The 24,591-nt window shown below is 40.7% G+C and overlaps 1 protein-coding gene across 1 annotated transcript; it reads left to right on the top strand.

Annotated features, from left to right (window-relative positions):
* Window positions 1–201: 201 nt before the first annotated feature.
* cpsf1 (cleavage and polyadenylation specific factor 1) lies at window positions 202–24,582 on the top strand. The gene is made up of 37 exons (XM_072675684.1): window positions 202–271; window positions 883–1,048; window positions 1,615–1,776; window positions 2,608–2,688; window positions 2,808–2,959; window positions 3,715–3,861; window positions 4,433–4,572; window positions 4,860–4,970; window positions 5,069–5,162; window positions 5,733–5,820; window positions 5,941–6,081; window positions 6,212–6,260; window positions 7,061–7,155; window positions 7,958–8,032; window positions 8,279–8,359; window positions 9,364–9,456; window positions 9,931–10,047; window positions 10,778–10,919; window positions 11,898–12,076; window positions 13,164–13,303; window positions 13,569–13,758; window positions 14,129–14,335; window positions 14,924–15,013; window positions 15,110–15,253; window positions 15,398–15,550; window positions 16,616–16,732; window positions 16,966–17,056; window positions 17,284–17,368; window positions 17,522–17,663; window positions 18,093–18,245; window positions 19,505–19,681; window positions 21,107–21,173; window positions 21,272–21,319; window positions 21,451–21,606; window positions 22,908–23,037; window positions 24,009–24,147; window positions 24,336–24,582. Exons 2-37 carry the CDS (start codon window positions 905–907, stop codon window positions 24,381–24,383), a joined length of 4,368 nt encoding a protein of 1,455 aa, XP_072531785.1. The 5' UTR covers window positions 202–271; window positions 883–904; the 3' UTR covers window positions 24,384–24,582.
* Window positions 24,583–24,591: the final 9 nt, after the last annotated feature.

Consider the following 24,591-nt stretch of genomic DNA (forward strand, 5'->3'; position numbering starts at 1 on the left):
TATGCTTTCACGTCTGCTGAGTTTATTATGGCCAGTGTTCTACGGTGTACTCACTAAAGTGTCCTATCGAAGTATCAGGTAGTACTGTATAGGCTTTGCCTCTACTGAAGGCTGGCTAAACTGGGTATTTAGCAAGTACACTACCAAGTGTGCAAGTGTACACAAGTGCGCGAATTGGCACAACCCCTTCTTGACGGAAGCGGGGCATTGTGGGGAGTGTAATGAATGGCTCGTTGTTGTTGTTAGCCTGCTAGCTGTTTCTGTTTCGCTGGTAATTTCTCTCAGAAGTATTATTTTGTAGCAGAGGGGGGAAACAGAAGGGGGTTAAGGTGAACGCTGTTAGGCGTGGTATTCCGGCAGTAAAGTGTGAATTACCAGTGTCTAACACACATAAAAGGTAGCTAGCGTTGGCAGGTTAGCTAGCTAGCTAGCGCCCGGCTAAGACGCTACTAGGAGCGCAAGCGTGCGGGAAGTCTGAATGATGGGAGTCGAGAAGTGAACATAACTGCTGTAATTCGTCTGTTAAATAAAATGTGTCCTTTTTTTGCACATGATCTCCAACGGAAAATGTGTTTGGTGCCTCTAAAGGTGCTCAAAAGTAGCTTGAGAGCGAATCTCAGTTTGACTTCTTAACGTAACTCTAATGTTCCGCTCCACCTTAAGTGGTGCAGCCGTTGTAATGTGGCAGTGCGCATTTAAACTGCTGCATCATTTAAGGTGGAGCGTTTTGAGAGATGATGTGCCCTGAATGTAAACACTCCGGCCCCTCCAGACTTCCAGTTCTCCTTCAGATTCATATGCAGATCCAGAGCTGAGTGTTTCAGATCTGTATGCAGGTTTATTTTAATCGAGGTGAAGTAACATGTGCGGGCTGTTCTTTAGGTGCTGAGCTGGGGGCTGCAGGATGTATGCTGTGTACAGGCAGGCCCACCAGCCCACTGGTCTGGAGTTCTCGGTCTACTGCAACTTCATCTCGAGCGAGGAGAAGAACCTGGTGGTGGCTGGAACATCGCAGCTTTACGTCTACAGGATCATTCATGACTTCGAGGTGAGCTGTATTGCACTATACGTCCAAAATATTGTAGACATCAGCTCGTTCAGATGTATTAATAGGGAGAGTGAGGAGGAGGAGGGGGGGTGTCCACATTTGCTGCAGTAGGCTTTACAGTAGATGGTGTAGCATTGCTGGAGGAGGGTTTGATTGCATTTGATTTCAGAGATATTGGATGGAGCTCCATCGCTCCAGGGAGCAGTCCAACGCTGGGGGTGGGCTTTATACCTCTCTAGCCCAAGCTTGCTTTTGGCCATGGTGTCTTTAGGCTCAGGTTCTGCAGCTCCAGGCCATCCAGTCCCATTGCTCTGTGCAGTTGTGTGGAACTTATACGAGCTGTGTATGTGCAGAATTGAATGAATTGAATGCCTGTGCTTGACCGCAATTGCATTCACACACTAGAAGGGGTGTCTAGGTACTGCTGGACCTATAGTATCCTGATGCCTGTTACCAACCCTGATCCAGTTAGTCTGTATGGGGTTGCTGCGTTTGCCACAGTCTAGCGTTATAGACCCTGGTCTACACTGTGTACGAAATGTGCTCCTTTTTGCTGCCTGTTTCAGAGTTCGACAAAAACAGAAAAGCCGTCAGATGGGAAGAGCCGTAAGGAGAAGCTGGAGCAGGTGGCGTCCTTCTCCCTCTTTGGTAATGTGATGTCTATGGCCAGCGTTCAGCTCGTAGGAACCAACAGAGACGCTTTGCTCCTCAGCTTCAAAGATGCCAAGGTAAGTTTGGCTTTGTTGTGATAGAAATGAATGGTTAACAGACGGGTAAACCTAGAAGAAACACAGGGTTGGAGAATCGCTCCGAAAAACACATGCTGATATGTAGGTGAGGGCTATATAGCAGACATTTTTCCCTAACGTCTGATCAGTTGTAATGGTTAGAAAGTAGTTTAAAAAAAAACACACAAAAATACAAAATACATCCATGAGTACAACTGATTTTATAGTATTCTGTTATTCTATGGTAAAATATGAAACTAATTGAAAAAAGGAAAGTCATTCAAACACAAATCTAACATCTTAATAGGCAATCTGATTAGTGAAGGGTAGTGAAGCTGTGGTAATGAGCCTCTGCGACTCTCTCTGGCTTTCTAAATTACATTCTATATCCATGTTATTAACATCAGCGGATGTTCATGCATGTTATTAATCTGTAGCGTTCAGCACATAAACCCATGTCCAGCACTTTATGCTCATTTCTGGTGTAAGACACACCCACCTATTTGTAATGTGAAAATGAACTGCAATGACATTTCAGAGTTTTCTGCATAATTTAATAGTTGAGACGAACACATTAAGGATTGGTTTGGTGTGAAACGGCTCACTGTAGAGAAAACAAGCTTCTTTACACTGGTGGTGATCAGAACCAGGTGTCAGCAGGGAACCAGGAGGGAGTTTTAAGGCCTCACTGTTGTATTGTTCAAGGTATTGACCAAAGTAGTGTTCAGGAACCTGTATTGGAGTTCAGAAGGTGGTATTTATATTGGTGTAAAAATCATTAATTACTCAGCCCTTGTTATGAGACTGTGTCTTCTTGTGTTCTGGTGACAGCTCTCCGTGGTAGAGTACGACCCGGGAACACACGACCTCAAGTCTCTCTCGCTGCACTTCTTTGAAGAGCCTGAGCTCAGGGTTTGTTTAATTTTTTTTTGTATGTAAATCTCCTGAAGGTGGTGTTCTCAGATGTTATGCAGTTATATTCAGTGTATCTCCTTTAATTTAATCGTTTTTTTGGTTGTTTCGGGTCACAGGATGGTTTTGTGCAGAACGTGCATATCCCAATCGTGCGAGTGGACCCAGAGAACCGCTGTGCCGTAATGCTGGTGTACGGCACACAGCTTGTGGTTCTGCCTTTCAGAAAGGACACGCTGACCGATGAACAGGAAGGAATTGTGGGAGAGGGGTATGGACAAGTTTTTAAAGTTTTACATTCTTAAGTTTAAGATCAAGAGAAGAGGTGATGGTACAATGTATGTCCAGAAGTTCATAGATGCCGGTTTCTCCAACATTTTCTTCAAAATGAAAATCAAAAATTTATTTGCATTATTTAACCAGTTGTTTTTGAGCAGTTGTCATTTCTGCAAGTAAATTCTCTAAATAGCAATATTTCTATTTGGGATTCAGGGGATTTGTCCATGGTTTATTAAATACAGCCCTAAACACATTACCTATAAATAGTAAAACCAGATAAACTAATAATGTAGGCCTCTCTTCTTTTTTTTTTCCTGAGCTGTATATATAAATCATCAGTGTCACTTGTGCAACATATTTGTAGACCGTCTCTGACTCTTCAAACCTTGTGCTAACACTTAGCATCCGTGTGGTCCCAGTAAAGAACTGTGTAAACGAAAGTAGTCAGTGACTATAAAGCAGGCGAAGTGCAAAGCTAGCCAAGTGGAAAATAGCCAAGTGTTTTCAGCTTGCCATTTCTGCAGTGCAGTAATGAAGAAATGGCAGTTTGGGCATCAAAATAAGTTCTGAAAACGCCAAGAAAACTTTCTGACGGAGCTGCTGCTTCAGCACATCTAGACAACCGAGATCAGCTATGGAAACAAGTGCCGAAAATGAAACAAGATTTGTGTGAATGATCTTTCCAGTTCAAATTATCGGTAGGTTTCTGACTTTGTTTGACCATTTAAAACATTTCTCCTCCTGCAGGCAGAAGTCCAGTTTCCTTCCCAGCTACATCATTGATGTGCGTGAGCTGGATGAGAAACTCCTGAACATTATCGATATGAAGTTCCTTCATGGTTACTATGAGCCCACTCTGCTTATTCTGTATGAGCCAAACCAGACATGGCCAGGGTATGTCTTCTCAATTGTTAATCAGTTTATATTGTATTCCAGCATTTTTCAGTCTAATCTTTATTTGCTACTGAAATAGCAAATAAAACTCTTATCAACTGTTTGAAATGTTTTACATTAAAAAAGTCTCCTTTTCTTTAAGCAGAGTCTCGCTTTCAACTCATAGCAACTAGGCCATTCTCAGGCCATTTGTTATCTATGGCCTGTTCATGCTCCTTTGATATGCTCTTATCAAGCAGTGTGTTAAAGGGCCAATATATATAAAAATCAATAAGCAACTTTGTGCTAACATAAATATTGTTAAAGTTTCAGAATGCACATGGAGACTGAAATGCCAAAATAGCCTGTTTTGAAATCACCGTTTTGTCTGAAAAACCAACACATTTACATGCCCAATCTACAGCAGTTTACTTCCACCTATTCAAACTGATTTCATCCTCAGAACAGAGGCCAATTACATTGATCAGACTTATAGTAACAAAAACAAAGCCTAAATAAAGAGGTAGAGGTAAAGAGGAAAAAATGCAGAATATGCACCCTGTAAATCTGTTGTGTTGTGGATTCATTACAGGCGAGTGGCTGTTCGTCAGGACACATGCAGCATCGTTGCAATCTCTCTGAACATCATGCAGAAGGTCCACCCTGTTATCTGGTCTCTAAGTAACCTGCCCTTCGACTGCACTCAGGTCATGGCTGTGCCCAAACCCATAGGTAAGAATCCCTCCAGTAATCACCAACATTGATTTTACTCCTACTGGCCTGCTGAAAGGGTGGTTTGCCTCCCCTCTCAGCTAATGTAGCTTACCAGTCATAGTAGCTTTAATGGCACCAATTAGCATCGTGCTAACTGCCTGTCTAAATCATTGTTCACGCTAGCTTATGTGGTTTCTGGCAATGTATGACTCAGTGTTATCTGTACACATGCACCTATGAATGGGGGGAAAGCCATCTCAGGATCCCCAGAAGTCTTCTCTCTTAAGCCTTGTTTGATGCTGCAGGTGGTGTGGTGGTGTTTGCGGTGAACTCCTTACTGTACCTCAACCAGAGCGTCCCACCTTTTGGAGTGTCGCTCAACAGCCAGACCCACGGAACTACAGCGTTCCCTCTGCGTAAGCTTCCTGTACTGCTGCTGCATGCTTAAACCTGCTCAGAAAAGACAGTGCAGGAAGTTGATTCATTCTGTTTTTGTGACATCTTTGTCTCTCAGGTGTTCAGGATGAGGTGAAGCTGTCTCTGGACTGCTCTCAGGCTGCCTTCATCACCTCAGACAAAATGGTCATCTCTCTCAAAGGAGGGGAAATGTGAGTTGCCATCATTACATTCACATTACAGTGTAAAGATAGCACCACTCCAAATGTGTGCTGAAATGGGAGGGAGAGGATTAGTTCTGTGTTGTGTGAACACTTATCTTTTCATCAGATCACGGGATTTGATTTGCATATGTACATGCACATATTTGTATATTTTGTATTTATTGTCTATACACCCTGCCCCATGTTTTACCATGCCTGACCTATTCTGCACTGGAGATCTAGCCTAACATTGTTTTGCTGTACTGTACAACCCTGTATTAGTATAAGGATAGTTGAATTGGAAATGGAATAAGGCAATTAGATTGGAATAGTATGTGTAATACATTAATAAAATGATATCACAACTCTAATTCAAAGGAAATAAAAGGCTTGTATACTAGTTGTTGTAGTGTTTTGGAAGTACTGTTATCAGATTAAAAAAGAAAAATAGAATTTTCTCATGGTATTCCACCAGTCCCCTTCTGTTTTTTTTCTGTGTGTGTGCTACCACATTATGACTGGTTCATGTTGTTTGAATCGGTGTTGTTAGACTGTCCTTGTTCTTTCTCATGTTTGTAGTTATGTGCTGACCCTCATAACGGATGGTATGAGAAGCGTGCGAGCGTTCCACTTTGACAAAGCTGCTGCCAGTGTCCTGACCACATGTGTAAGTGATGCTAAGCCCAACAATATACTGTTTTACTGCAATAGCAGTAGTCTCTTATTAAACTCAGGGCAACACATCTCTATGAGTTAAAACTGACGTTTGAGCACTTTCTCTGTTCAGATGGTTACCATGGAGCCAGGTTATATGTTTCTGGGCTCCAGGCTGGGGAACTCACTACTGCTCAAATACACGGAGAAACTGCAAGAGACTCCCATGGAGGAGGGCAAGGACAAGGATAAAGAGAAAGATAAAGACAAGCAGGTGAGTGTGATATGGTTGTGATTTGACTTTTCATTTTAAAATGTATTACATAATTTTTAAAAAATGTATTTAAATGTATTTCCTTGTAATTATTGCCTGGTAAATAGATTCTGCTATTTTGTTTTTACAGGAGGAGCCACCAAATAAAAAGAAGCGAGTGGATGCCACTAATTGGACTGGTATGCTTTTGATGCAGTCATGTATGTTTGTGTATGTGTAATGGGAAATGCGGTATTACTGTGTCAAAGAAAAACAATGCTCAGCGTTGCTTGGACCACCTGAGATTTGTTGCTAGTGGACATTTCCAACAAGTCCAGGAGAGGCGGACAGCATGTTCATTAACATCACAGTCAATTAAGTGACATGTTTAAAGCAGTAAGAACCATTATAAACCAGAGCTTGGCCAATGGAGGCTGTACTTTTGCGCCAACATTATAATTATTTCAAACTTATTCAAAAATTAAACATTACAAATGGCAAACAGCTCCAAATTGAGGAGCCAAATGTGAATTACACTGTAGGGGGAGCCAATGAGCAAGAAATGCCAGTTCTCGCATAATGCTGCTTTAAGTCCTTAAGGTTGCAAAGTGTAGCCACTGTGGATCTTAGTGGAACTTAGGTGAACACCACACACATGCCCGAACAGTTCTTTTGACCCAATTGTCTGGCCAGAACAATCTAGCCCTTGTCAAAGAGGGTTAGGTCTGGGAGCACTTCCAATATGTCGGCTGTGAGAACCGACTGTTAGTTACCATCGAACACAATATCCCGTGTGTGCTGCTGTTAGTAGTCAGTATTACTCACTACATCTAATGTTTTGGCTCCTGCCATTTGTATTGCTGCCTCTCATGGAACATAAATGCCATTTTTGCTGGCAGTGTCTATGAATGGTGAGAATGTGCCTCTAGTGGGTCAGGCTGTATTTGTTTGTGTGGTTAAACGTGTGTGTGTGTGTTTGTGTTTCTGTGTCTGTGCGTAGCGGGAAAGGTGTCCCTGCCGGATGAACTGGATGAGATTGAGGTGTATGGGAGTGAAGCTCAGTCAGGCACTCAGCTGGCCACCTACTCTTTTGAGGTATGATTGTACACTTGTGATACAACCATGTTTTTATTATACAGCAGTTGTGTTGTTAGATCTGAGTACCGCCCCTACTTATCACTGGATGATGGTCTAAACTCTCATATGCTGGACCTACTTTTTTCTGCATAAGGAATTGTCAGTATTAAAACATATTTAAAACAATGTTCAGGGCTTCTTAGCTCTAGTCTTTTCTTAATCCACTTAAAGGCAACACAACACTCGAGTTGTGGGTTAAGAAAATAGTATATTGAAGTATTGCAGTATAATGTTTGGCAATACTGTATTGAGTTTATAGAAACACGGTATTGATTTTTAATGAATAGTTAAAAGCAAAGATTGGGGTCAGACACTGGTTCATTCTGTGTTGTGTTTAAACTCTGACCGCTAGATAGCAGTGGTATTCTCATGTTATAGTCCTCAGATCCCACTGTTCTGATTGCATGTTGTTTTTATACTATGACAGTTTTCCTAAAATGTGATTTCATTTTGAATTGTAACCCTGTGGTGGCATCCCAGGTTCCTAACAATACACAACCTTACTCAGAAGCATGTGTTGTGGTGAATATTATATTATTATTAACTCGTACCTGTGACTAAATTGCGATCATAATGTTATATGTATTTTATATTCTATTTTTAAAGCATATGCAGAATTATTAAATGTAAAGACTTTTTTTGGTTCATTCTAAATGCTTTTTATTGTGACAAATGTAGACAAATGACATGGAAACAGGTAATAGTGAACCACATGGTGTTGTAGAATTGTATGAAGTCTTTGTTAATCTGCATGTTACAGGTTTGTGACAGCATTCTGAACATTGGACCATGTGTGAACGCTTCTATGGGAGAGCCTGCCTTCCTTTCAGAAGAGGTATGGGCTGTATTCCTGAATGGCCACAGCAGTCTTGTGGTTTGCCTGCTTTAACACACGTAGTTCAGATCATAAAGGACTTGGCAGTTTGCTGCTGATCTAAATCAGTTGTGTTAAATGAGGGAAACCGTCGGAACTGTATGTTCATTTTACAAGCCATCTATTTTGAAAGTATAAACACAGTTTTGTGTGTATAGTAAACTTACAGTAAGCCTGAAGTAAAATAAGCTCCTCCTTCTCCCTCAGTTCCAGAGTAACCCTGAGCCAGATCTGGAGGTCGTGGTGTGCTCAGGTTATGGCAAAAATGGTGCCCTTTCTGTACTTCAGGTAAGGTTTTATCAGTCTTCATACACACTCCAGGATGGAATACACATTTTGTTTGCGTGTGCAGGAGTGTGTGTGATGTTCATGTGTGTGTCCGTTCTGTGTAAGTATTGTTAGTAGATTTTGTGTGTCTGTGTCAGTGCACAGAGCTCAGCCCTGAGGTGGTAAGGCCCGTCTGCCTCAGGGCGAGTGCCAGTGCCAGAGTGAATTCTGGGTTTACCAGGGCTGCCTCAGAGATGCTCGGAGAAGCCTTTAAAACACCCGAGAGACAGAAGAGTTGTGTACTGTGTGTGTGTGTACAATATATGTGCATCAATATGCCAAAACATTATGATTAAGAATATGCTTTTGGTGCTGTCAAAACGACTCCCTCTACCAGACCTCTGTAGGTGGTATCAATGGTATCTACACCAAGAGCCTTTAAGTCCTGTAGGTTGTGGTACCAGGCTGCCTTCTTCTACAGACACTTGTATGTCTGTTAAAGGTACCTTTAATGGTGGGTAGTTTCTCTTGTAATTAGCATTAAACATTTTGGATACTTGTGCCACAATATTCCATGCGTTGGTTCAGCCCAAATGAGGGCTCCTTCGTCGCTCTCGTGCATCAATGAGTATCTGGTGCCTGACACTGCCCGTAAGGACTCAACATTGCTGACTGACGCCCCACCATTTGGGCGACGCTTTGACCCAATGTTCTTGCCATAGCAGTCTTGCCCTCGTCAAAGTGACTTGATGCCTGACCATTTCTCCTGCATCCAACATGTCAACTTTAAGAACTGGCTGTTCAGTCACTGTGTAACCAGCATCCCAGACCTTCACATGCTCTGCTGTTACATGATCATAATCTTTTGGCTCACTAATGTGTGTTTGTTTATGTAACATAAATTGAGGTTTGGAGTTTGTCTGCAATATATGCAATTCATATATATAATAATATGTACATGGATGTGTGTGTGTGTGTGTTGTGTGTAAGTTGCTTAAATTGCACATATGATTCTATCTCTTTAGAGAAGCATCAGACCGCAGGTGGTCACAACCTTTGAACTGCCCGGGTGTCATGATATGTGGACGGTCATATCTAGTGAGGAGAAGCCAGAGAAGGTAAATCATGTGCACTTTCTGAAACGGACTGGAGAGACGTTATTGCCAGAGATTAGAAGCCAGGGTGTTGTTTATTTAATTTGATCTAAATCGAACCAGGTTTTTGTTTTTGCTTGAGTGTTTCACACACATGTTCCAGTCTGTCCTTACAATAAATATTACAGTTAATAATGATTTTCTTATGTATATTAAGATTCCTCTACTGAGACTTTTTATTTAATTATTTATTTACTTCAAAAACACTGCATGGACAGTTAGTTTTTAGCGTTCGTTGCCTTTCACTGTACCTTTTTATATCCCTGATTTAAGTGTCACACTTATGAGCATGTGAATTTGATTTGTCTCCAGTTACCAGCTTAACTCTGATCTCAAAGGATTGAGAGTTGTTATAGTGTTTTATAAAATGAATCAGTTTCTTGTCCAAAGAAGTGTGTATGATGGACTTTTAAATTTGGCTCCTGCTTGTTTACCCAGAAACCTCCAGCAGAGGGTGAAAGTGAGGCTGCAGAGGAGGAGAAACAGGAGCTCACCGTGGAGGACGATAAAAACAAACATGGCTTCCTTATTCTGAGTAGAGAGGATTCTACAATGGTACACCCACAAGTTTATTATTTATACGAGGCCACTGTGAGATCATCCCTTATATTATGTGCATCTAAGCATCTATAATTAATACATGTTGAGCAAAAGTCTGGTATCTCCAAACCGTAACCTTTCAATGGACATGAGTGTAAAGATTTTATTACATTTAGGAGTATTTCTGTTGGTCAGTTCCTCATTAAATTGTGAACGAGCAATGTAAAGAACAACTGACATAATTCTAATTATGTCAAATAGTCAAAATGGTAAAAAATTGAGATGCAACGCCACAGCAGCAATAAGTATTAAATACTGCTACTTTTTCAGGACAAAATAGACATGTATTATAAAAAGCACAACTGAGGATATTTTGTAGGTCCTCTTAATTTACTTCAGTCAGATATGTGTACATTAAACATAAAAGCATTATAAAAACCATTGCATTCTTTCCTCACGTTCCTTCATAAGTAAGTGGTTCATTTTAATGTAAATAATACAAAGTTCAAGAATTATATGATCCCATTTTGTCAAATGTCACCAGAAGATACAAATTACAGCTTATTATTTTATACATTTTAAACATACATATTTAATCAGTTTTTGAAATCTTTTTTTATGCCTGTCTACTCACCTTTTATATAAATGAATCCTTGTATGAGCCCACTTTCTGATTTCCTTACTGGCAGTTGTTACTTGTGTGTTTCTATTTGAGTCTAAACTCTGACGCTGACTGTGTGTTTAGATCTTGCAGACTGGGCAGGAGATAATGGAGTTGGACACAAGTGGGTTCGCCACTCAGGGACCCACTGTTTACGCCGGAAACATTGGAGAAAACAAATACATCATCCAGGTGTCGCCGATGGGCATCAGACTGCTGGAGGGGGGTAAGAATCAACCCACTTTACCATACATCCTTATATGACCTTGGCTTGGTGTTAAAAGCATAGTTTAATAAAAACCTGCATACTTTTCTTCCTTGTTTCACATGTTTGCTTATCATGGTGTCTAAATTATCACATACTCTCTTCAGTTGATCAGCAATCTCTAATAAACGTCTTTGTGTTTTTTAACACCACACTGTAAACCTATGAACATAGGCTGAAGTATGGACCAAATTTAGGTCTGACTGGTCAAGGCCAAGGGTAAAAAAATAAATAAATAATAAAAAAAATAACGTAAATGATATTTTTTGCCAAACCATGGATGGGACATAATTCTCCACAAACTTGAATGTCAGAGGTTAATCCCCATCAGTGGTGCAGCTGTGGACTGCAGGTTAAAGAAGTGTCCTTGCTAGGTTCCTGGGTTCCTGAACCAACCGAACAACAGTGAAGTGCCCTTAATAAGGCATCCTAACATCTACCTCTACTTCATACACATGTGCCTACTGTCCCCTTAGTGTGTGTGTACATGTGTGCTTAAGGATGAATGGATGTGTTAAAGGCGGAAGTCAAATCCCTTTCCTCTGTATTTTAGTAGTGTTTCATTTAACACACTCTTGACTGACCTACAGAATCCCTATAGCTTTACATTGTTTACAATATACAAATGAATTGCTTCCAGTAAAATAAATGTATAAATGAGATGAGAAAATGCCTAATATATTTCATTTTTATCCAACCAAACCACGCTGGAATCAGAACAAATAATTAAGATTAAATAAAAGGGAACTGTATCTGTATATTTAAATAACCAGCCAGTAAGGGTGAGCAGTGATTATTTATTAGTAGCAATATCATGATAAGGTTTTCCTTGCAGTATGAGTTTGATGGTGAAGACAGCACACTGATGTCCTGTATTTTTTTCTCTCTCTCTCTCTCTCACTCACTCACTCACTCACTCACTCACTCTCCCCATTTTAGTGACCCAAGTCCACTTCATCCCGGTAGACCTGGGCTCTCCGATAGTTCAGTGTTCTGTGGCCGACCCCTATGTGGTCATTATGACGGCCGAAGGAGTTGTCACCATGTTTGTTCTGAAGAGTGACACGTATATGGGGAAGAGCCATCGGCTAGCTTTGCAGAAGCCACAACTCCACACGGTTGGTCTGTCTGTCTGTCTGTCTGTCTGTCTGTCTGTCTGTCTGTCTGTCTGTCTGTCTGTCTGTCTGTCTGTCTGTTTGTTTAACACACTCTGATTTGAAGGTATTACATACACCTTGTAGCTACATAATTAGTCATTAGTCAATACTTACCATGGGGCTCAGAGTGGTCCAGTGGACTAAGGCACTGTCACTATGACCTGAGGATCACTGGTGGTGAAGATGGTACAGTGTACCAGCCACAGTCTGATGTCCTGTGTTTTATCTAAGGCACTGCAGTGGCTGGCTTCACATCTGTTGGAGAAGATGTGCTAGTCTTCACCCTCCTAGTATTGGGGGCATTGCTAGTGATGGGGAGAGTTCACATGGGGTAGAAAAATGGAGTAAAATTAGAAAACAATATATATATATATATATATATATATATATATATATATATATATATATATATATATATATATATATATATATATCCAGAGTATTTGTATCAGGCTCAGTTGTATTACATATTCAGTCAAATTTATTATGTAACTGTAATACTGTAATTCATGACTGCTTATGTGAAATGTGTTGCTTAGGTGTTCATATGCGGAAATTGGAAATGACAGATGGATAAAGTAATTTTTTATATATATATATATATATATATATATATATAAAAAATTACTTTATCCATCTGTCATTTCCAATTCCCCCAGTAGTTAGGGGGGTTAGATGCTTCCTCCAAGTCACATTAAGCACCTGTGTATCTATTCAAACTGCAGCCAATGCGGCACCTAATGGAACTCAACACGGTTGGAGGGAAGAACTCTGACTGCAAATTCTGTTGTCTTCTAACTAGACGTGGGTGTGGGCTGCTGTTGATCAGATATTATTTGGATGGTGAAACATTCTCAGCACACCTGTGACACTGACATGGCAGTGTGTGGTTCTGTTACCAGGCCACAGTGGTAGTGTTGGGTGTCGCTGCTAAGTTGACCTGATTCTACTCCTAAAGGCTGCAAAACAGCACTACACAAAATGTGTGCTGGTTTAGGTAATAAGATATTTATTGATCATCTAATGAGGCTTTTCTTACCTTTCACAGCAATCACGTGTGATCACCTTGTGTGCGTATCGTGATGTGAGTGGGATGTTTACCACTGAAAACAAAGTCAACTTCTTGGTCAAAGAGGAAACAGTGGCCAGGAGCCATGCAGAGACTGAGACCATCATCCAGGACATGAGGTAACAGCAGGAGTGCTTTCCACTGTGCAGAAAGGCTGATGCACATTTGGATGAAAATGCTAAAAAGTAGTAGTTCATTATCTGGAACTTTTTTTTTCTTTCTGTACTTTAGTCCATGTTTATAGAGAACAGCTCGCTGTTTAAAGTGTGTGATGATTTAGACATGGGGTTTCTTATGAACTTATGATTTTTTTATGAATTTTTTAAGAACTTATGAATTTTTTTTTCTGCTGTTTTAATTTTGCTCTGCTGTCTCCATACTCAGTCATGCAGTAGATGATGAAGAGGAGATGCTCTACGGAGACTCAAACCCTCTGACCAGCCCCAGTAAAGATGACACAGTCAGGGGGACCCCCTCAGCATCCTCTTCAGTACATACTGAGCGGCCAGGGGGCCAGGGGAAACAGGAACCCACCCATTGGTGCATGATAGTCCGGGAGAATGGGGTCATGGAGGTCAGAACACACTGAAAAATTACTTTTTTTATGTTAGAATTGATCATCAAATATAAACTATGAATGTCTGCTCTCATGTTTTGACAAACATAACATTCTCAGCTTATTTTCTAAAGAAGTAATGAGATATTAATGGCTGTTTTTAATGATTTTGATGTATAGAAAATGTACAAACACTAAAGTAACACACATTTTAGTTCAGAAAGGTTAAATAAATAATCTATTGACCATGCTTTCAGCATTCACAACTCTTGCAAAGCATATTTGTATTTTATAGATTAATATTTGTGGTTAACTTTTCTTTTTAGAAACATCATTCATTTGATGTTGTAAACTAAAACACTTTTACTGTTCCCTGATATTTCCTCAGATCTACCAGCTTCCAGACTGGCGTTTGGTTTTCCTGGTGAAAAACTTCCCTGTTGGTCAGCGAGTGCTGGTTGACAGCTCATCGGGCCAGTCAGCTGCTCAGGGGGAGACGAAAAAGGAGGAAGTCACACGACAAGGAGATATCCCCTTGGTTAAAGAGGTTGTCCTAGTGTCACTGGGCTACAACCATAGTCGTCCATACTTACTGGTGAGGAGTTAAATTAAGTAAAATTAGGGGTACATGGTTCAGTTCACATTGCGGGTTCGGTACAAGGGGGGTTGGGTACAAACCTTTTCAAACCTTTGACAGTAGCTAGTGCTGGGCGATATGACTTCAACTCAAGGTCACGATTAATTTAGTCATTTTACCCTGATTCCAATTAATGAACAATAATATAAGCTGCCTGAGTTGTGGTGTTTGAGTTCTTCTCCATTTTGCTTCCATGTTGCAGACTGGATGAGGTGTACACATGTGGTTGTATGTTTTAAGGGGACAGTAAATGTGCACACACTGGAGAAAGTAGTAATAGAATTTATAAGAAAAAATAGAATATAGGCATGGGATTGCACGATTAATCGATCTAAATGAAAAAAATTCTGATGAATTTTTGATTAATTGACTGACTGTAGCGCAACAGTTACAGTTTGTTACTAGTGTGGTATTGTCCGCCCCTAAGGTAGCTGAAACAGCCTTCAGTGTGTAAACGTTAGCAAATTTGATGTGTTTCCACATATCCCTATTTTAATTACAAACACTAACTAACTTTCTTTGTATCTGTGTTCCTGTCCATTGTAGGTTCATGTTGATCAGGAGCTTCTCATCTATGAGGCATTTCCATATGACCAACAGCAGGCCCAGAGCAACCTCAAAGTTCGCTTCAAAAAGGTGAAAAAAAAACAAACAAATAATGTACAATACTGTTAAACTTGCTTATCCAAAACAAAGATTTAATAAGAATGCATATATCCCTGTGTTCCTCAGATGCCACACAACATCAACTTCAGAGAGAAGAAAACAAAACTGAAGAAGGACAAGAAATCGGAGGGCACTGGAGACGAAAGCGTAGGGGCCAAAGGTCGTGTGGCCAGGTTCAGATACTTTGAGGACATCTCTGGATACTCCGGAGTAAGATCCAAGGCTTTCTGTTTTGTAAACAAATAGTATCCAGAGTATTTGTATCAGGCTCAGTTGTATTACATATTCAGTCAAATTTATTATGTAACTGTAATACTGTAATTCATGACTGCTTATGTGAAATGTGTTGCTTAGGTGTTCATATGCGGACCTTCTCCTCACTGGATGTTTGTGACGTCCCGTGGGGCAATGCGTCTTCACCCCATGACTATAGATGGACCCATTGAGTCCTTCTCTCCATTCCACAATGTCAACTGCCCCAAAGGCTTCCTCTATTTTAATAAACAGGTATGGATTCCCCAAGGCTTAGTGCACTTTAACAATGTGTACATGTGCTTCAAAAGCTTAATCTGGTTAAAACATGGTTGCTCCAAAGGCTTTACTTTAACAAAGGGTATAGGTGTGCCAGAAGCTTCCTCTACTTTAACAACCTGGCATAGACACCTCAAAAGCTTAGTCTCTTTTAACAACTGGGTATAACAACTGGGTATAGACACCCAAATTCAACTCAATTCAGTTCAATTCAATTTTATTCATATGGGTTTTTTACAACAAATGTTGTAAATGTTGATGTCTGAGCCTCTTTTGAGCAAGCTAGTGGCGACAGTGGCAAGAAAAAAAACTCCCTCAGATCGAGAGGAAGAAACCTTGAGAGGAACCAAGACTCAAAAGGGGAACCAGTGCTCCTCTGCTTGACACCGGATAGCACAATAAAAAGCATGACAGAAAAAAAACAATATAGCGTGATCCAATAAATTAGCTTGCATCAGCAGACAGCAGGGGGCAGCTCAGCACATAGGGGAAAGAAAAGAAAGGAGACAAAATTCTGATCAGAAACCTGTAAACTCCCCAAAGGCTTCCTCCAATAACCAGATGTAGATGCCTCAAAGGCTTAATCTACTTTAAGAGCTAGATATGCCCCAAAGGCGTCAGTTACTTAAACAAGCAGGAAAAGATGCCTTGAAGGGTTAGTATATTTTAACAAACAACTATAGACGCCCCAAAGGCTTCCTCTAACAACCAGCTTTAGACGCCTCAAAGGCTTAGTCTACTTTAACAAACTGATATTCATGCCTCAAAGGCTTTCTTTTAATTAAACAAGCAGAAAAGGACGCTTCAAAGACTTAGTCTGTGTTACAGGTATAGACACCTTGAAGACTTAGTCTATTAAAACAAGCAGGTATATAGATGCTTTAAAGGCTAGCTCCAGTTTAGCAAACAGGTGTAGATGCTCAAAGGCTTTCTCTGCTTTAACAAAAGCCTTTGTGGGACAGCAGGTCACATTCTATAAAAGAATGGCCATTAATATAGTATAGTCCGTTTAAATTTGTGTGTGTGTGATTTCTTCAACAGGGTGAATTGAGGATAAGTGTGTTACCTACATACCTCTCTTATGATGCTCCTTGGCCAGTTCGAAAGATTCCACTTAGATGTACAGTCCACTATGTGACCTACCACGTGGAATCAAAGGTGACTTTAACATACATTACATCTTTGCCTACAGCATTTAAGCTCAGCTTACTCATTAATGATTTCAGAGGGGTGTATATATTAACTTTGGTGTACTTTTCTTGTTTTCTGCTGAGGCTCTTTCATGAAACAGTGATGATATAGACAATGATAATAATACAGTATATTCTGTAAATATAGATCAAATGAGTGTTTATTAAATGAGGATGCATGGTTTTTGGTGTGTGTTGTAGGTGTATGCTGTGTGCAGCAGCATTAAGGAGCCTTGCACACGGATTCCCAGGATGACTGGAGAGGAGAAGGAGTTTGAGACGATAGAGAGGGGTGAGTGCTACTAATAAACACCAATGGCAGAAGTAAATGAGCCAAGTCAAGGTGAACATAGACTTGGTGGTGTTTTTACCTTGAGCTGCCTCTGCAGTAATATTAACATACTGCTCAGCTCTGTATGGGTGTGTTCTCTCAGATCAGTGCTGCATTAACCAAGTCCTGTATGTGTTTCTATAGATTAGTGTTGTACTAACCTCTGTATGCCCCCTCCCCTCCCTCAGATGAGCGCTACATTTACCCTCAGCAGGAGAAATTCTCTATTCAGCTCATCTCGCCTGTCAGCTGGGAGGCCATTCCTAACACACGGTGAGAATTTAATAATGGCTTCAGTGAGTAAAATTGCGTCTGTGTAATTATACGTCAAGTCAAAAGGTTTAGCTTGTGTGCGTTATGCTTCAGAGGCAACCCATTAACACTTTTTTTTTATTTATTTTTTTTATTATTATTATTATTTTTCAGGATTGATCTGGAGGAGTGGGAGCATGTGACCTGCATGAAGACGGTGGCTCTGAAAAGTCAAGAGACCGTGTCTGGTCTGAAGGGCTACGTGGCAGTGGGAACCTGTTTAATGCAGGGCGAGGAGGTCACCTGCAGAGGCAGAGTATGTCCTCAGCTCTACAAAGTTACACACCACAGCATTACAAACTACAGGGTTACACAGTACAATGTTACACACTGTCATTGTACTCCATAGTACATTAGTGTCACATACCATAGCCTTGCACATCATGGCGTTCTAAACTATGATAGAGGTCCCAGTATTAAAAACTATGATGTTGCACGCTACAGCATTACAAACAATAACGATACACGCTACAATGCTACACACTGTCATGACACAGTACAGTATTACAGTGCCACATACCACAGCCTCACACCACAGCATTACAGACTACAGTGTTACACAACACAGCATTACAAGCAATTCTACACAGTACAGTGTTATGTTGATAGCGCAGCATTACACACTGTAGTCCCACACATTGGAACTGCGTGTTACAGTCTGCTGTATTCTTCCCATTCTAATTAGATCCTGATTCTGGATGTGATCGAGGTGGTCCCAGAACCAGGGCAGCCACTCACCAAGAACAAGTTTAAAGTGCTGTATGAGAAGGAGCAGAAGGGTCCTGTTACTGCCCTGTGCCACTGCAGCGGCTACCTCGTGTCTGCCATCGGCCAGAAGGTAACTTATTCCTCCTCTTATTCCTATGTCAGTATATAGGTATGGGAACAGCAGGGTCAGTTTTTTTTGTTTTGCTCCACACTGAAGAAATTTAGACAGAAATATGGATCCAAATGGCTGTTATTGCAAACGAGGGAAATGAAGTGTGATTTTACTTTCATTTACTTTAAAACTGATCCCAAACTTTCACTTATGGAAAAAAAATGTTTGTTTGTTAATTCATTAGTCTACAGAATTGACTTTCTTTTGACTTATCCATGTTGTCTTGATCAAACTGCGGTGAGAGTAGTGGCTTCCTCCTTGCTTTACTGGCACACATGCACACAGTTCTTGTTCAGTGAACATTTACATTACTTAATTCAAGGAAGGCTTGTTGGTCTTCAGATGTTCCTCTGGGGTTCTTTGTGACTCCCTTTAATATTAGGGGCTGTGGTGGCTCAGCGGTTAGAGCACCGGGCTATCGATAACAGTTTGTGGGTTCGATTCCCGGGCTTGGCAAGCTGCCACTGTTGGGCCCTTGAGCAAGGCCCTTTACCCTCTCTGCTCCCCGGGCACTGGAGTTGGCTGCCCACCGCTCTGGGTGTGTGTACTCACTGCCCCTAGTGCACTAGTGTGTGTGTGTGTATGTTCACTACCACAGATGGGTTAAATGCGGAGGACACATTTCGCTGTACAGTGTACACTGTACAGTGACAAATATGTGCACCTTTACCTTTATTATTTGAACAGTGAGACACCTCTGGTCCTGAATTCCGGCTGATGTATAGCATCTGCGTTTCAGTGGATTTGTAGATGGTCAGACTCTTAAGAAATGGTTTAGTAACCCTTTTCCAGCCTGGTTAGGTCTCTTTTTTGTTTGTTCATGGCACACTTCATTATCAAACTATGGTCTTTACCATATAGATTTAAGAAAGATTCAAACTCATTGCCATCCAGTCTCTTGATTAAAACATCTGATTTCAATTACCATTTTAAATAAACTTGTACTCTTAGAGGTTTGCATACTTTTTCTGACAGTAATATTGAGTGTTGGATAGTTTTGCTTAAAACTTAAATAAATAATAAACTGAAATTGTGCTTTTGTGTGAGTTGTCTTATTGGGTTTTGTTTTTGTCCAGTGTTTCGGATTAGATTACGATCTGATCATATTTCAGGGCAAATGTATGCAGAAATACAAAAAGGGTTCACAAAGCAGCTGTGTGATACAAGATTTCTGCATCTGGAGATTTCTGATTGTCTGTGTTTTGGTCTGTGTGCAGATATTCCTGTGGAGTCTGAAGGATAATGATCTGACTGGCATGGCCTTCATAGACACACAACTCTACATCCATCAGATGTACAGCATTAAGAACTTTATCCTGGCGGCTGACGTGATGAAGAGCATTTCCCTGCTGCGCTATCAGGAAGAGAGCAAGACTCTGTCCCTCGTCAGCAGGGTATTACAGCCTAACGCATCCTTCAGATACAACCAGATTAAAGCTAATGTTCAATTTCACCCCACATGTAGACAAAGTTAGCAAAGACGTAGTTAGGTGTCGGAAGTTTGTTTATATATCTGTGCACTGAAGCTCCGAGGTTAATGTAGCAGGTAATGAAAACGTATGAAGAATTAACAAAGTAAATTATTTGCTCTGGGTTCAACATAACTACTGTAGTTTTAGCTAGGAACCCACTTAAGCAAGTCTAGGATAGGGATTTTTCTTTAAAATGTTTCAATGTAATTTAATTTAAGGATAATTTAATTACTATATATATATATATATATATATATATATATATATATATATATATATATATATATAAATAAACACTTTCTTCCATCTCCCACCACCCCTACCTCATAGGAAGAAAATGCTCACTCACAAACATGCTAAAAAAACGTTAAATAAACAAAATAAATATATATAATAATAAATAAAGTCATTATTTGGGCTGTCCACTGTTGCATGACATAACAAATGAGAACATTTTAGAGGTGGAGAAGAATTAAGAATTTGGATTTTTACGTTCTATTATCTAATAAACCATGCTTACATGCTTAATATTAGCAGAAAAAAGAACCTAAAAGAAGTGAGCTTAGATTCCAGGTTTTCACATTAAGCGATATAAAGGCCAGTGGAATTGAAAGGAATGAGAATGAGAAATGCAAAATAAGTTGGGAAGAAGCCTAAATAACAAATGTTCAGTCTCCTTGTAACCCTCAAAGTGTCGTCAGACATAAAGCAGCTGCTTGCATTCTAGAGGGAGGTTTTGTGTTTAGGGGGTGTTTGGCCTTCCTCTCCCCTTGTTTGCTTCGTGATGAGAACAAGCTTGTGTCTCTTGTCAGAATATGAATGAATTAAGACTACTCAGCTTTGGGAGGTCGCTTGTTTTTGCTGGTCTCCATAGTGTCTACCCTTTCACTGATATAAAGCATCGTAGCCAGTTTAGCAGCAGCTGCTTCCTCCTCCTCACTCTTCACCACTGTTTAAGCTTTGGTGGCTTTAGGAATGGCTCCAGCTTCCACAAAGCAAAAAAAAAACTTTACGTTCATTAAGCAGCAGGACAACCAGAGCCAGAAGCAGCAAACTAAGTAATTGAGAGAACCTTAATTACATTAGCTTAGTGACAGTGAACCATGCAATGTTTTAAACTACTATACAATTCAGTAGATAATGCACTTCTGCCTCTGTCTCTTGTAATATGATGAGCAGATTGTACAGCAAAAAACAAGTACAGTTCTGCTTTGATACACTAAATTTAATCAGCTAATCCAGGAGCTAGACTGGTGCTTTTGCCCTGCGGTAGAAGACTGCATGCCAGGCTGTGCCCCTCCGCAGTTGTCTTCTGTGGTTCTGATGTATCTTTGCTTTTCTCTACAGGATGCCAAGCCTCTGGAGGTTTACAGCATAGAGTTCATGGTGGACAACAACCAGCTTGGCTTTCTGGGTATGTTATTCTATTTAATAAAAAAAAAACTCATCATTAGAAATAATTTTTAACAGCTTTTAACAGCTGCAAAAATGCCTGATTCTCTTTTCTTTCAGTTTCTGACCGAGACAAAAACCTGCTGGTCTACATGTACCTGCCTGAAGGTATGCTTGATAAAATACAAATAAGATAAAGGAGTTACTTTTTTTTTTTAAAAAATCAGTAAAAGCGGAACCTTCTTTCCTGTGATGATGTTAAGTAGTGTGTGATGTGTTTGTGCTGTTGTTGTTTAAAGCTAAGGAGAGTTTTGGTGGGATGCGTTTGCTTCGGAGGGCCGACTTTAACGTGGGTGCACATGTGAACACGTTCTGGAGGATGCCCTGCCGAGGGCTTCTGGACCCCAACAGCAAAAAAGCTCTCACCTGGGACAATAAACACATCACCTGGTTTGGTAAGGGACCAATACACCCACCCACCCACCCACACACACAAAAGCCAAAAGCAAGCCATGTACTTAGTTATTAACTTCTGCTTGTTCAAGGCCATTCACACTAATATAAATGTGACTGATTTTTTCAAACAGCTGATTTTCATCTAGTATAAACAGCAATTCACACACAGGCAGTTATAAGACACTTAACTTACACACACACACACACACACACACAAGATGCATCATACATGCGCTATATGGACAAAAATATTGGGGCACACCCAATATTAATCAGGTGTTTCATTCAGAGCCATTGCCACAGGTATATAAAATCAAGCACCTAACCTTGCAAACATTAGTGAAAGAAGAGGTGGTTCTAAAGAGCTTACTGAATTCCAGCCTGGTACTGTATATTAGGATGCCACCGCTGTAACAACTCAGGTTGTGGAATTTTTTCCCTCCTAGATATTCCACCATCAACTGTGAGTGGATTTAGGAACCACAGACCACCTGAAGTTACAGAGCAGGGTTTAAGTTGACCCATGTCACACCCTTGCTGTATACCCCTCACTGGCTTCCTCTAGCTGCCCGCATCAGATGTAAAACCCTACCTGATGACAGTGGTCAAACCCTGATCTGTACTGAGAGCCCTTTATGCTTGCAGTATGGCTTGGAACGCATGGAAGACAAGCATCCAAATGATTCTCTGTCCTGGCACTAAGCTCCGTGTCCAAACAGCAGAATCACTTGGCGTCTTAAAACGTCAACTACAGACGCAACCACGCTTTATCAAGAGCACTTGTAAAGCACTAAGCACTAGGCTCTATCAACCCTAGCTTTAGAAAGTCACTCTGGATAAGGCCCTCAGCTTAATGCCTTAAATGTAGGACATCCAATGCTCTGCTGACTCAGTAACTGCAGAGCTCCAAACCTGCTGTTAGAGATGCTAAGGGGGACCAACTCCATATTAATGTCCATTCATGTAGAATAGGATACCATAAAAGCTCCTGCAGGTAAAAGGGACCAGCACACAAAAGCCAAAAGTAAGCCATGTACTCCGTTATTACCTTCTGCTTGTTCAAGGCCATTCACACTAATATAAATGTGACTGATGTTTTCAAATGGCTGATTTTCATCTGCTAGCATGAACAGTGGTTGTAAAATTTGTTGTCCCAATACTTTTGTCCACATAGTGTACTATACAGTTCATATGATGAAATGCTATGTGCACATTCCTGGTTGTCCAGTAAGGAGGTGTTTGGTTTTCTTAGAAATGCACTGATGGTTCCTCTCTCTCTCTCTCAAATAAATATATATAGCCACTCTGGATGGAGGGGTCGGTCTGCTGTTGCCCATGCAGGAGAAGACATACCGCAGGCTGCTGATGTTACAGAACGCTCTGACCACCATGCTGCCGCACCACGCGGGCCTCAACCCCAAAGCCTTCAGGTACAGACTAATCCCTCACATGAAAAACAGGCACTTGCTGCAGCAAAAGCTGCTTGATCTCTTCATCCAAGTGTATCTCAACGTTGAGTGGGTGTGGATTTGGCAAAGACCAAAATCTTTCCTGCTGACTAATCCAAATTAGCATTAGCAATCAGTAGTTGGATCATCTTGCAGAAAAGCATGCTCACCATTCTCTGTGAATAAGCCAACACCTTGTCCTGGTGGTGGTGTTCAGTTATAATAGTATGATCATGTGTTTTTCTTTTGTTTTTTATTTTATTTTATTTTTATTCAGTGTAAAATAATTTGGATTTGTACTGAAATCTGAGATGTAATAATGGTGCAGTGGTGCAGCTGGTAGGGAGTGTGGGCCCTATGGTTGTGGCTTTGAACCTTGCTCTGGTCCCTTTCTGTAAGTGTGTCCACGGTAACTCCAGGTCCTTTATACCTCCCAAAAACACACTTGGTAGATGGATTGGATATGCTAAAAGAGGTGGGCCAATCCGGTGTTAGGAGTCGTGCCCAAGGATTTTTATTGGTGTAGCGCAGCATAGTCACCCAGACTGGGAATCAAACCCTGGTCTCCAACATGGTGTAATAGCTCACTGGCAGCTAGTGGTTTTATCTGTTGCGCCACACCAACCGGCATTGTTGCGCCATTTTATCCAGTACAGATTTCTGCAGGATAATCTCCCCTTCTCTTTCAAACGCAGGACAGCAGCAGCAGCTTATATTCATATATATATATAAAGTTAGTATGTGTAAATGATCACTCTTAAAAAAAAAAAAAAAAAAAAAAAAAAAAAGTCAACCAGCTCATATTTAGTTTTGGTCTGAAATGAGTGTAAATCATGTTGATATTGTATGGACTGAGCTGAGAGCTCACAGTCAGTCTTCAAATTATTCAAATCATCAGTGGCTTCTGAACTTCACCTTTTTCACTGCTCATGAGTTTTCATGTCTGGTACCAGGATGCTGCACACTGACCGGCGGACGCTGCAAAACGCAGTGCGGAATATTCTAGATGGAGAGCTGCTGAACAAATACCTCTACCTGAGCACCATGGAGCGCAGCGAACTGGCCAAGAAGATCGGCACCACTTCTGACATTGTGAGTACTGTTCCGTTTTGGTCTGAAGTGATGATAAAACCAAAATCATCACCCGTTCTGCACCAGACGCAGTAACACTGCTGGCCAGGATGCCCTACAGGCAGTGCACTCCAATATTAGCCCTTTGAGGCTGTTTTAACTGGACACGGTGGGTTTCATCACTAAGGGAGTCTTTTTCTTAATTACAGATTTTGGAGGATCTACTGGAGATCGACAGGGTCACTGCTCATTTCTGAAAAATCTGTTCCCCTGTTCCTGACCTGCCCAGCTCATGATCACCAGCGTTCCTGTTATATGGACTGAAAGAATGTTTTAATTACCTTTTGTTTTGTTTTATTTTGTTGTTTTGTGTTAAAAAAAGAAGTGTAACAGTAATTGTCATTTTCATTGGGAATAAGACTATTTTGTAAGCCAATTAAAAAAAGAAAAACAGTTTTCAGGTAT

The sequence above is a fragment of the Salminus brasiliensis genome, chromosome 3 (genome assembly GCF_030463535.1).
Source record: "Salminus brasiliensis chromosome 3, fSalBra1.hap2, whole genome shotgun sequence".
Classification (NCBI taxonomy): Eukaryota; Metazoa; Chordata; class Actinopteri; order Characiformes; family Bryconidae; genus Salminus; species Salminus brasiliensis.

Bases quoted from the DNA above. Each gene is read 5' to 3' on its own strand.
- cpsf1 (XM_072675684.1), top strand. From the start codon at position 905: ATGTATGCTGTGTACAGGCAGGCCCACCAGCCCACTGGTCTGGAGTTC. The intron at 1,777-2,607 runs GTAAGTTTGGCT...TTCTGGTGACAG, and splicing joins TCAGCTTCAAAGATGCCAAG to CTCTCCGTGGTAGAGTACGA. The intron at 6,082-6,211 runs GTGAGTGTGATA...TTGTTTTTACAG, and splicing joins AGAAAGATAAAGACAAGCAG to GAGGAGCCACCAAATAAAAA.